The 13,203-nt window shown below is 42.7% G+C and overlaps 1 protein-coding gene across 3 annotated transcripts in view; it reads left to right on the top strand.

Annotated features, from left to right (window-relative positions):
* The window catches only part of SNX30 (sorting nexin family member 30), a 125,840-nt gene that overhangs the window by 54,772 nt on the left and 57,865 nt on the right, over positions 1–13,203 (top strand). For all 3 annotated transcript variants that reach the window (XM_065530198.1, XM_005581045.4, XM_074016801.1), the window contains exon 3: positions 10,260–10,370. In XM_065530198.1, coding sequence (XP_065386270.1) covers positions 10,260–10,370 — 111 coding nt within the window. The remainder of the gene's footprint in view (positions 1–10,259; positions 10,371–13,203) is intronic.

Here is a 13,203-nt window from a genome sequence, read left to right as displayed (position 1 = left end):
ATTACCTTAAGGCTTTGATGCTCTAGTCCTAATTCAGATTCCTGATGACCAGGACTGGACAAAGTACAGAGCTCTTTTTGCCTGAGCTAAAATGAGTGAGGGCTGACAGCCAATGTAGGCAAAGAATTATCCACCCAAATCTAAGGTACCAGTATCTTGTCTCCCCAGTGGTAGAGAGCCAGTTTAGGCCTTCTTAGGGCAGGCAGCTTCTGGCTCTTTTTTTTCTGCAGACTCCAAGAAAGTAACATCATAACAGCAGCTAGTTATTGGACACTTACCATGCACTGTACTTTTTTGCAGTTGAAACTTTTATTTTTATGTTAAAGAAGTAATGTAGGTTCATTATAGAAAAAAAAAAGTGCAAGTAACCTAAAACAATAAAAGAATGCCTATAAGCTCACCAGCAATAAATAATCGTTGGTGACTTTCTATACTACTTTTCTTCATCCAGTTACAAAAATTGAGTGTTTTGTATACTGCCAATTCACTGAATACATTGTGAACATCTTTCTATGTTGGAAATGCCAGTAAGCATGCTTTTATTCTATTGTTTATAAGAGTGCAATAGTGTTCCATTGTATGGATGCGCCCTCATTTATTTTGTGCTAAATGCTTTACATATATTATCAGTTAATCTTCACACTTAGTGAAGTAGATATAAATACTGTTATCTTACAAATGAGAAAATTGAGAGACAGAGATGTTAAGAAAATTGCTCAAAGACATGCAACTCATGGGTGGTGGAGCTAGAACTTGAGTCCAGGTCTCTCTGATTCTAGAGATAATAAATATTAATAATCTTGCCCAAAAGACATGATTTTCTTTCTTTCTTTCTTTCTTTTTTTTTTTTTAGACAGTCTTGCTCTGTTTCCCAGGCTGGAGTGCAGTGGTATGACCTCAGCTCACGGCAGCCTCTGCCTCCCGGGTTCAAGTGATTCTCCTGCTTCAGCATCCTGGGTAGCTGGGATTACAGCACCATGCCTGGCTAATTTTTGTATTTTTAGTAGAGATGGTGTTTTACCATTTTGGACAGGACTCCTGACCTCAGGTGATCTCTCTGCCTCAATCTCCCAAAGTGCTGGGATTACAGATGTGAGCCACCGCGCCCAGCCCAAAAGACATGATTTTCAAGAGAGGGATGGCCCTGATAACCAACACTGTGGTCCAGTAGCGTGGCCTATGTGGTTGAAACTGACAATACAGAAATAGACTTGAGGGTGAGGAAACAGAGGCAATCCTTCAACTCCCTTCAGGGGTTATTGTTTTCTTGTGTTTAGCCTCATTACCAGTGGAGTATTAAAAAAAAGCCATAACACCCCAACTAGTTCCTCTTTCTAAATGTCTCAGTGGTCAACAGAGTCTAAATGCTGCTTAGAGGCTGAATTATGTACAATGCAAAGTGGACGTTAGTTTAATGACACAGTTATTGCTGACTGTGGTGTGAGCAGTTTCATTGGTGTAGTGATGCAGAACCCAAGTGGGTTAGAGTGAGTGAGGGGTGAGAGAGAAGACAAGAGTGTTAGGATTTAGGCAATGAAAGCGAGCATAGAGAGCAGTGGTCAGAAATGGGTGTGGGTTTGAGGGAGAGGGAAGCTTCTTTTTTTTTTTTTTTTTTTGGTGGGGGCTGCTGCTGTTTTTAAGGATGAAAGAGACTTGTTTAAGTGCCAGTTGCCCAGTATTGGTAGAGAAGAAGGCATTAGGTTGAAGATTGGAGAGTAGGATGGAGGCTCCCAGGAAGGCGGAGGAAGCTAGAGTTGCCACTGAAGGGGCGGTGTACTTTTTCCATTGTTTGTGGAGAAGGAAGGGAAGTTTGTTTTGTGGCAGGAAGTTAAGGGGTTATTTGCTTATATCTGCAGTTTTCTCTCTGAATAGATGATGAAGTCTTCTAAAGGTGGGGGTGGTTTGAATTGGGGATTAGAAATTTTCAACACTTTTATGGGCTTTTTAATAAATGATTCGGACAATGTGGGAGTGAGCTGTCTTAAGGGAGTATGAAAAGAGTGCCTGGCAATGTTGGAGGGTCTCGTTGTAGAATGTATCGTGTCTGTCCGTGTGTTTGCTTGATTTTGTTTCTCCTCCAGCAGTGTGCCCACATGCCCAGGTCTGGTAGAGCAAGTGAATGGGCAGTGCAGAGGGAACGTTTAGATATTGCTGTAAGTAAGTGATTGAAGTTCTGGGCCATGGAACCGATGCTGAGTGAATAAGGAAGGAAGTAAAGACATGAATGGATGGAACGTCTAGGAACTTTAGGTCCCAAGAGGCTGAGAAACCAGGGATTTTGGGAAGTGGAAGAGCATGAAATATAAGGGATGCCGTTTAGAGGGAGATGTGTGGGCTTCTGCCTGGTGACAGTCTGGGGAGAGGCTGTGGAATGGAAGGAGACATTGCTTGCTTAGAGGCTGGTGTTGTGTGTGTGAGCCACCTGGATCTCGAGGGCACCTAGGTTGTGGAAGGACTTGGAAAGGAAGCCTGAGAGCCAGTTGCTTGAATCTTCAGGGCATCAGGAGAAATGGCAGAGCTGTCAGTGGATGACAGCTGTGTGGAGAGGTAGAGGAAGTGTGTCACTGGATGGCACGAACATCAGAAGGGTTTTCACAGGGTGGGGGAGGAATGGTGGTCCGGGGCTGTGTGGAACGAGGAGCATGTCAGCAGCAGCTCCTGGCCTTGTGGGCTGGGTGAGGCATGTGGAATGCGAGCAGCTCACAGCGGGACCAATGGCAGGGAGGCCCCATTCTCAGGGAGAGCCAGGTTTCAGAATTTGAATGGGCAGAAGAACGACAGGACTTTATTAACTATGGCATGGGTCTTCCAGAGAGCTTGGCAGAAAGATCTGAGAGGAATGAGATAAGTGGAAGTCCATGTCGGAAGAAAGGAAGGCAGAGGAGCGTGAGGATGAAGAGCTGGAAGCCTCTATAATTGTCATTCTCAGGGCAGTGGGGTTTTGAGGCAGAATGGGACTAGCTGGTTTTTGTTTGATAAGGGAAGAGATCCCTTTGTTGGGAGATGGGGTTTGCCTAGAATTCTTTTTTTTTTTTTGAGACGGAGTCTCGCTCTGTCACCCAGGCTGGAGTGCAGTGGCGTGATCTGGGCTCACTGCAAGCTCTGCCCCCGACATTCACACCATTCTCCTGCCTCAGCCTCCTGAGCAGCTGGGACTACAGGCGCCCGCCACCACGCCCGGCTAATTTTTGTATTTTTTTAGTAGAGACGGGGTTTCACTGTGTTAGCCAGGATGGTCTCGATCTCCTGATCTCGTGATCTGCCCGCCTCAGCCTCCCAAAGTGCTGGGATTACAGGCGTGAGCCACCGCGCCCGGCCAGCCTACAATTCTTAAGACCCAGCTGTGGCCTGGGCAGATGGCACTTCTGATAAAGACCACGTCTCTCTGGAGTGAGTCAGTTGTAAATTTTGGATCAAATGGACGTTCTTCAGAAAGACCCTGGGCCACAGTTGTTGAGCACGTCAGCTCTTGGGGCATAACGGGAGACCTTATGTGATAGGGTGAGTGAGGCCCAATAGATGGGGTGCCCTGCTGGGTGACCAATTAGACTGTGATTCTGTGCTGGGTCTTCTAAAATGTTGAACTTCCAAAGGAAAAAAAAAAATGCCAGGGATGTCTGGAGCTGACCAGGGACGTATTCACGTGGAGTGATGGTGTTACACTTCCAGGTTAGCAAAAATGAGTCTTCTGGACTATGACTCTTGTGCTTGGTCACCTGTTCTTAGACCTGACTGGACGTGTTTGTCCATGACCTTGTGATCTTTGGACATTCTGCATTGTGGACACACGATGTGGAAAGACATAGAACAAAATGATGCAGTGGTTGTCTCTGATTATGGAATTGTGTGCGTATGCTTTTTGTTCTTTTTTTTTGTTTTTTTTGAGACGGAGTCTTGCACTCTTGCCCAGGCTGGAGTGCAGTGGCGAGATCTCGGCTCACTGCAAGCTCCGCTTCCCGGGTTCATGCCATTCTCCTGCCTCAGCCTCCCGAGTAGCTGGGACTACAGGCGCCCACCACTACGCCCGGCTAATTTTTTATACTTTTAGTAGTCACGAGGTTTCACTGTGTTAGTCAGAATGGTCTCGATCTCTTGACCTCGTGATCCGCCCACCTCAGCCTCCCAAAGTGCTGGGATTACAGGCGTGAGCCACTGCGCCCAGCCTGCTTTTCGTTCTTTTTAAAAAAATTGTTTTGTTTACTATGGGTATTCAAAAATGGAGATAAATGTATATTTTTAAATTTTCCTAAGTTAGATCCTGGATTTCACGGAGGAAAAATTTACTACAAACTTATCTTTGGAGTTTTACTGGTCTGCCTGTTTTATGAATACTGTGAGTCCTATAAATGTATTTCTCTCCAGAAATTCCAAGTAATGTCTCTTGCCCAATTTTAGCTGGTGTGCAGTGTTTCATTGTGAGTGTGTTTTGCTAGCCTCATTCCTGACTCTACTTTTTCCCTCTGTCCTTGTTTTTTCTTTATCTTTTTCACCTACTTCTAATTTATGTCATTTGATCGTATTTTACCTATCACTATATATTTTCTAGAACAAATTGTGGTAAAAATAAGTAAAATAAATACTGGGTCAGAGAGTACTCAAGCATCCTTTTTTTTTTTTTTTTTTTTTTTTTTTTTGAGACGGAGTCGTACTGTGTCACCCAGACTGGAGTACAGTGGCGCAATCTCGGATCACTGCAACCTCCGCCTCCCAGATTCAAGCGATTCTCCTGCCTCAGCCTCTCAAGTAGCTGGGACTACAGGCGTGGACCACTGCACCCGGCTAATTTTTGTTTTTTTAGTACAGATGGGGTTTCACCATGTTGGCCAGGCTAGTCTTGAACTCCTGACCCAGTGATCTTCCTGCCTCCGTCTCCCAAAGTATTGGGATTACAGGCATGAGCCACCACGTCTGGCCTTGAGCATCCATTTCATGATAACTTTTTACCTTATTGCTTTCCGAAGCATCAAGCAAGGTTTTCTTGCTGTATTAAGCTCCTGATGTCCTTAAAGGAGCTTTTAAAAAATGAGCATTATGTGTGTGTGAGACTATAAAAATGTTGTATGAGAATGGCATAAAATTTGGAAATAAGGGTGAATATAAAGAGAACAGTTCTCATTATCAGCTTTAAATTTGTCTTCTAAATTTTTAATATCCAGATATTAGCGTAAATGAAATCGTTATATACAATTAATTTTGTATCTTCTGATTTTCCCTTAAAACAACAGTCTGGGTATGGTGGCTCATGCCTATAATCCCAGCACTTTGGGAAGCTGAGGTGGGTGGATCACTTGAGGTCAGGAATTTGAGACCAGCCTGGTCAACATGGTGAAACCCCATCTCTACTAAAAATACAAAAATTATCTGGGTGTGGTGGTGGGCACCTGTAGTCCCAGCTACTTGGGAGGGTGAGGCAGGAGAATTACTTGAACCTGGGGGGTGGAGGTTGCAGTGAGCCAAGATCATGCCACTATACTCTAGTCTGGTCAACAGAGTGAGACTGTCTCAAACCCACCCCCCCGCCCCGCCACAAAACAGCAGTGTCTTACACCCTGGTTGTGGTGGCTCATGCCTGTAATCCCAGCACTTTGGGAGGCTGAGACAGAGGATTGCTTAAGGTCAGGAGTTAGAGACCAGCCTGGGCAACATAGTGAGATTCCTATCTCTACAAAAACAAAAAACAAAAAAAGCCCCCAAAATCAGCCAGATATGGTGGCATGTGCCTGTAGTCCAGGTACTTGGGAGGCTGAGGTGGGAAGATTGCCTGAGCCCAGGAGTTTGAGGCTACAATGAGCTATGATTGTGTCACTGCCCTCCAGCCTGGGGGACTGTATTTACTTTTTTTTTTTTTTTTTAAGAGACAAAGTCTCGCTCTGTCGCCCGGGCCGGAGTGCAGTGGTGCGATCTTGACTCACTGCATCCTCTGCCTCCCAGATTCAAGCAGTTCTCTTGCCTCAGCCTCCCAAGTAGAGTAGCTGAGACTACAGGTGCACACCACCTGGCTTGGCTAATTTTTGTATTTTTAGTAGAGACAGGGTTTCACCATGTTGGCCAGGCTGGTCTTGAACTCCTGACTTCAAGTGGTCAGCCTGCCTCGGCCTCCTAAGTGCTGGGATTACAGGCATGAGCCACCACACCTGGCTCTTATCTAAATTTAAAAAAAAAAAAAAAAGTCTTACCAACAAAATTACTGACAACCGTGGAATAAATATGCCATAATTTCATTAATAGCTTTTTATTGTTGAATATTTAGGTTGCTTTGATTCTTCGCTGATTTAAATAATATTGCAATGAAGATCATTATGCAAATATCCTTGCCACAGTTTAGACATTATTTTCCAATGGTAGATTTCTAGAAGTAGAAAAGCAGTAATTAGATATAATTAAAAGAAAATCATAGAGACTATAGGTGAATATTTTTATAAGCTTGCAGTGGGGATGGCCTTCTTATTGATGACCCCAAAAACAGCATAAAGGGAAAATATGGATGAAATCAACAATAAAACAATGGAAAGATTCTGTATCAGACAAACCATTTGGAAATTATGATAGGCAAATGGTAATAAAGAACTTATACACATGAAAAAGACTTGACTCACAATTTTTATTTTTATTTTTATTTTTGTTGAGATGAGGTCTTACTCTGTGGCTCACACTGGAGTGCAGTGGTGCAGTCTTGGCTAGCTGCAACCTCTGCCTCCCAGGCTCAAGCGATCCTCCCACCTCAGCCTCCTGAGTAGCAGGGACCACAGATGCATGCCACCATGCCCGGCTAATTTTTGTATTTTTTGTAGAGATAGGGTTTTGCCATGTTGCTCAGGCTGGTCTTGAACTCCTGGACTCAAGCTCTCTCCCTGCCTCGGCCTCCCGAAGTGCTAGGATTACAGGCATGAGCCACTGCGCCTGGCTGGACTTACAGTTTTTAAAAAGACACCTCATAAAAGAAGAAAAATACTTTCTTCTTTTGGCCAATAAACATTTGAAAGGACGTTCAACCCCAATAGTAATTAAAGAAACAACTGTAAACAAAGATGATGTGTTATTTTTCATTTATCAGTCCACCAAAGATAACTAGTTCCTGATAATATGTGATAAGAATATACATTGCTGTATTTCTGAAAGTAGTTTGTCAATTAAAAAGTGTATGTACACTTTTTTCCAGCAATTCTATCTTTAGGAATTTATTTTAAGGGAATTATCAGGTGCTCAATGATGTTTCCAAAAGCATTGCTTATTAATGGAAAAATTGGAAACAACTTAAATGGGGATTTGGTTTAATTATCGTGTAACCATTCAGTGGAATACTATATTTGTGTTAAAAAGAGTATGTACATCTGAACTTACTGCTGTAGAAAGATGTCCAAGGTATGCTAAAGAGATACAGACAATGAGTAAATGAATGACTATTCATAGAAAAAATATGGAAACATATAAGCCATGTTAATTGTGTTTTTCTCTATTTAGAGGAATTATGGCTGATCTTTTATTTTCTATTTATTTTTCTCGAAGTTTTAAAATAAGTATAAACCTGAATAAATAGAAGGAAAAAAAAAAGCCTGTTCCCCAAAAGTGAAATTGCTTGTGGCAAAAATAAAATGTGTGTTCTATTGTGCTGTCTTTTGTAGTTACCAAAAATGATTTCAAAGTTAGAGTAGAAATATTACATAAACTGTAATTTATGAAATGGATCTGAAAAACATAAGAGAAATGATTAGTTAATCGTGTAACTTTTTTTTTTTTTTTTTTTGAGACAATCTCTTGCTCTCTTGCCCAGGCTGGAGTGCAGTGGTGCAGTCTTGACTCACTGCAACCTCCACCTCTGGGGTTCAAGCAATTCTCGTGCCTCAGCCTCCTGAGTAGCTGGGATTACAGGTACCTGCCACCACACCTGGCTAATTTTTGTATTTTTAATAGAGACGGGGTTTCACTGTGTTGGCCAGGCTGATCTCGAACACGAAAATTAGCTGGATGTGGTGGCGCGCGCCTGTATTCCCAGCTACTTTGGAGGCTGAGGCAGGAGAATCACTTGGACCTGGGAGGTGGTGGTTGCAGTGAGCTGAGATCACACCACTGTACTCCAGCCTGGACGACAGAGTGAGACTCCGTCTCAGAAAACCCTCCACCAAAACAACAATGTCTTACACCTGATCTTGAACTCCCAACCCCAAATGATCCATTGGCCTTGGTGGATCCTGTAATCCCAAAGTGCTGGGATTACAGGTATGAGCCACCGCGCCCAGCCAATAATCGTGTAACATTTAAGAAGGCAAAAAGTAGAGCCTTGCATCAGTTTGGTTTACAATGAATATGAGTTGCTTTAATTTGTCACCTTTCAAAATATGCCTTTCATTAGCCCATAATCATTGACAGGTTCTCACATGGAGCCTGGTGGGGGAGGTGGGAGGTCTTGAACTTCCCTTCCAACTCTGTTTTTGTTTTTTTGAGACAGGGTCTCACTCTTTCGCCCAGGCTGAAGTGCAGTGGCAGAGTCAGCTCACTGCAGTCTCGACCTCCTGGACTCAGACGATCCTCCCTCTGCAGCCTCTGAGTAGTAGGGACTGCAAGTATGCACTACCACACCTGGCTAATTTAAAACTTTTTTTTTTTTTTTTTGCAGAGATGGGGTCTCGCTATGTTGTCCAGGCTGGTCTTAAACTCTAGGGCTCAAGCTGATCCTTCCTTCTTGGCCTCTTAAAGGGCAGGGATTACAGGCATGAGCCACCAAGCCCTGCCCTAACTCTCTTCTTACTGTTGAACCTAGGGCTCAAGGAGGCTTAGTGACAAGTCAGGGATCTGGTAGGGATGCAAGAACTGCATAGGCACGGAGTCCTTCCCACGCCGCCTGTGTGGTGCGGGGATGGGAGTATCAGGCCACTTGTTCCCAATATTTCTGTCATGCTGTGCTTGAAAATTCGTCAACAATGACTTGCTGTCTGGATTTAAGTGTTGTCTTTTTTTTCTCTCTCCAATCCTACAATGCTAATTCCTTTGGGAAAATCATCTGATAAGTCACAATTACCTACATTGAGTGAATGTCCCCACATTTCACCCTTGCAAGAACAGGGGATGTATTTCATAGGCATATGCTGGTGTTTGGGGCTTGAAGAGGGGAAACAATGCGGTTAGTTGGGAGTCAGTCCAAGACCGAGTCCTTGAACTTCATTTTGCTAAGACTGTGAACACAGGTTTTGGGGAGGATGAAATCATAATTTTTGATGCCAGAGCTGTTCACAGCTTTTTCTTTGATGAATGACTCTCATTCATGTGCTTAAAGATTTTCTTGGTGTTGTGAATTAAAACCGACTTTTGGCTTGAAAGAGTAAATTTATGAGATGTAGCTTGACCCATTTTTATCTTGTACTTTAATTTCTGAGAACCGTGACAGTCATGTAGTCTGTACCCTCATAGGGAAAAATGGCTTATGTGAGACACGATTTAATTTGGGCCGGTAAATGAGTAAAAATCTTGTTTTGGTATAAATCAACTTAATTTTATTTAACATTGATTTTCATTGTTGAAGTGCTGCAGTCACACTTCAGAAAACTTTAAAAATTGAGAAAAGGGATGAGATTATTAATATTTTTCTGCAATACAATGGCATTTTTGTATTATTTCTAGATTTTTTCTTATCTAAAATATAACAGTTTCAAGGTTATGGTTCTGGCAGAATGTGGCAGATTAAGCAAAACCTTTTCTATTTTCATCTAGTCTGCTCTCGAAATGAGCAGTGATCTATTATCTTTACTTTTTGTTTATTTCCCCTTTGGCAAAACTTGTCAGCATATTTAGCAGAAGGTGGAGACATTTTCTTTTCACAGATTTGGATTTAGTAGCAATATCCTAAGTGGAATTTTTCTGCTAAAAGAAATTGTTAGAGTTAAGCTTGGAGGAAATGAATCAAATGTTTCTAAACAATTCTGGTAATAGTTGAAATCTATTTCCTGAGGGTAGGGAGAAAAAAAAACTGTTTTTTTTTTTTTTTTTTTTTAAAGACAGAGTCTCGCTCTGTCACCCAGGCTGGAGTGCAGTGGCGCAGTCTCGGAAAACTGGCATTTTTATTCCAGCTCCTTGAATTTTTAACTGGGCTCTGTGTCCCAGACTGGTCTATTCTATGTTGGTAAACTCTGCCATTTGGCTGGTGTGTTTGGTGGCAGGAAAATATGATCTTGCCTAGTTTGGTTATTCTAAGAGAGCTGTTTTTCCTTTCAGCCAAGATATGCTATTCCCTTATGCTTATTTTTTTTCCATTCTCTTCTTTGCAGAGTACTCGGGTGGAGTTTGACCTGCCAGAATATTCTGTTCGTCGAAGATACCAGGATTTTGACTGGTTGAGGAGCAAACTGGAAGAATCCCAGCCCACTCATCTCATTCCCGTAGGTAGTAAGTCACTGCAGCTTGTTTCTCACTTGTCGTGTTGTCTTTCCTGAAGGGGTTCACTCAACTCTCATCCCTTCAATTATCCCAGACTCACCCAGCAAACGTATATAAAACATGTTAATGGACACTGTATATAATACTTCACCTATTAGGTTTTGGTTTCTGATTTGCTATATAGTAAGCCAGTTTTGCGGCTGGCTGGGCTTTTCTTTAGGCACAGGAGCAGAAATCTAGTACAGAATCCATTTCAACCACAGTTTTTCATTTAAAAAGGAAACCACCTAACTCTATTTATCGAAGCAACGTGACATTTATCTACTCCAGTGCTTCCATCTGCACAGTTTTTAAAAAACAGAACCAGAGCAAAAGAAATATAAATCTTTTTTTTTTTTTTTTTGAGACAGAGTCTCACTCTCTTGACCAGGCTGGGGCGCAGTGGCATGATCTCAGCTCACTGCAACCTCTGCCTCCCGGGTTCAAGCGGATCACCTGCCCCAGCCTCCTGAGTAGCTGGGATTACAGGAGCCCGCCACCACGCCCGGCTAATTTTTGTATTTTTAGTAGAGACGGGGTTTTGCCATGTTGGCCAGGCTAGTCTCGAACTCCTGATCTCAGGTGATCCACCCGCCTCGGCCTCCCAAAGTCCTGGGATTACAGGTGTGAGCCACCGCATCTGGCCTCAACATTTATATTGAGTACTTTTTTGACTACTTTTGTTAAAACTAGAAATAATAATGGTTTAGCCGCCAGATGTTTCTTTGGGCCTTGGGGGCCTTAGAGCAGTGTGAGTCATAAAACTCCTCAGAGGGGCTGATTTATCTTTCAGCAAAAACCTTTGTTGAATGATAACTTCCTAGCACTACCAGCTTTCTGTTGCCACCGCATCTCCCAGCCTTTTTTTCTCCATGGTTAGGAAAGGCTGTGTATGTTGTGAACACACTGGTAGCTTTCTCGGTTTTCAGGATGAAAAGAGCCACGTTGCTAGTGCTGTGATAGGAATGGTGGCTCTCACCTGGAACTCAGTTCTTTCTCAGGGCATCTCCTTTTTTCCCACATACCCTTTCTGCTCTCCAAGCCTGAAGTTTTTTTTTTTCTGTCTTCTAACCACTTAAAAACATGCCTGAAGAGGAAACAGTAGCTTTTAAACAGTTGGGAATATGCCTTAAAATAGAACCTTAAGGTGGCAAAATTAGCAGCTAGTGAATAATTTTTAAAAAATAAACTGCATTTTAGAACATTATCAGAATTCCAGAATTATTGTGAAGGTAGTAGAGAGAATTCTCAAATCTCATATCCGGTATTAACGTTTTATATTAGTGTGGCACATTTGTCACAATGACCCAGTCGTTATTATGAAATAAACAACATTATTAACTATCCCAAGTACCTTTTTATTTTTCTTTCTTTCTTTCTTTTTTTTTTTTTTTTATTTTCAGATGGAGTTTAGCTCTGTCACCCAGGCTGGAGTGCAGTGGTGTGATCTCGGCTCACTGCAACCTCTGCCTCCAGGGTTCAAGCGATTCTCCTGCCTCAGCTTCCCAAGTAGTTGGGATTACAGGTGTGCGCCACCATGCCCAGCTAATTTTTGTATTTTTAGTAGAGATAGGATTTCACCATGTTGGCCAGGCTGGTCTCTAACCCCTGACCTCAGGTGATCCTCCCACCTCGACCTCCCAAAGTGCTGGGATTACAGGTGTGAGCCACCACGCCCGGCCCAAGTTCCTTTTTCTGTTCCTACCCAGGATCCCACATTTTATTTAGCAGTCATGTCTCCTTAGGCTCTTCTTGGTTGTGACAGTTTCTCAGGCTTTCCCTTTTTTGGATGACCATGGCTGTTTTGAGGAGTACTAGTCAGGAATTTTGTAGACTGTCCCTCAGTTGACATTTGTCTGATGGCTTTCCCAACTGGGGTAATGTGTTTGGGGAGGAAACCACAGAGGCGAGCTGCCACCCTCATCACCTCCTATCCAGGGCACATGCTGTCAACAGTGTGCATCATTATTGATGTGAACCTCCATCACCTGACTTGAGGTAGTGCTGGTCAGCTTTCTTCACTGTACCATTACTCTTTCTCCCTGCCTTTCTGTACTGTACTCTTTGGAAGAAAGTCACTGTTTATTTGTAGCCCACACCATGCATCAGGGAGCTGCCCTCCTGGCAGCTGGTGCCTATGAGGTTGGTACTGGAAGCTCAAAGGTAAGACAGTGACACCTGCTGGTGAAACATAGTGTCTACTCTTCCATAGACACTAGAAGAGAATGGAAGAGTTTCCAGAATGCCCAAGGTGGATCCAGAATGTCTTTAAGTGTGGTTTCTGATGGTCTGGAAAGAAGCAGAAAGAAGCTACTTTAGAAACAAGCAGAAGCTTAATTTTTTTTCATAAATTCTTGGTACTCACATATCTGGAGTGGAGAGAGATTTAATATGAGAGAGCCTCTCTGATTTAAGTATGAAAGTCAAACCAGAAACCAATCCCCTCATCTGCTACAAAGAATTTTATAGCAGCTTTGCTAGGAGGTGTCTTTGTTATTTAAGCATCATCTTCGGAAGGAAGAGAGGGTGGGTTGAGAAGGTTATAAGGAAGACAAAGGACTCCTGCCTTGGGGAACTTATCAGTTGGAGACCCAGTAAAGATGCAGAAATGTTCATTTCCCTTTTAAAAAAAGGATTTATTGAGATTTAATCTATATAACATATAATTCATCCATTTAAAATGTACAGTTCAAAGGGTTTTAGTATATTCATAAAATTGGACACCCGTCAGCATTATCCATTTTAGAATCTTTTCATCACCCCCAAAAAGAAACCTCACATCCCTTAGCTGTCACT

This window comes from Macaca fascicularis, chromosome 15 (genome assembly GCF_037993035.2).
Source record: "Macaca fascicularis isolate 582-1 chromosome 15, T2T-MFA8v1.1".
Lineage (NCBI taxonomy): Eukaryota > Metazoa > Chordata > Mammalia > Primates > Cercopithecidae > Macaca > Macaca fascicularis.
This window is presented reverse-complemented; position numbering and strand designations above follow the sequence as displayed.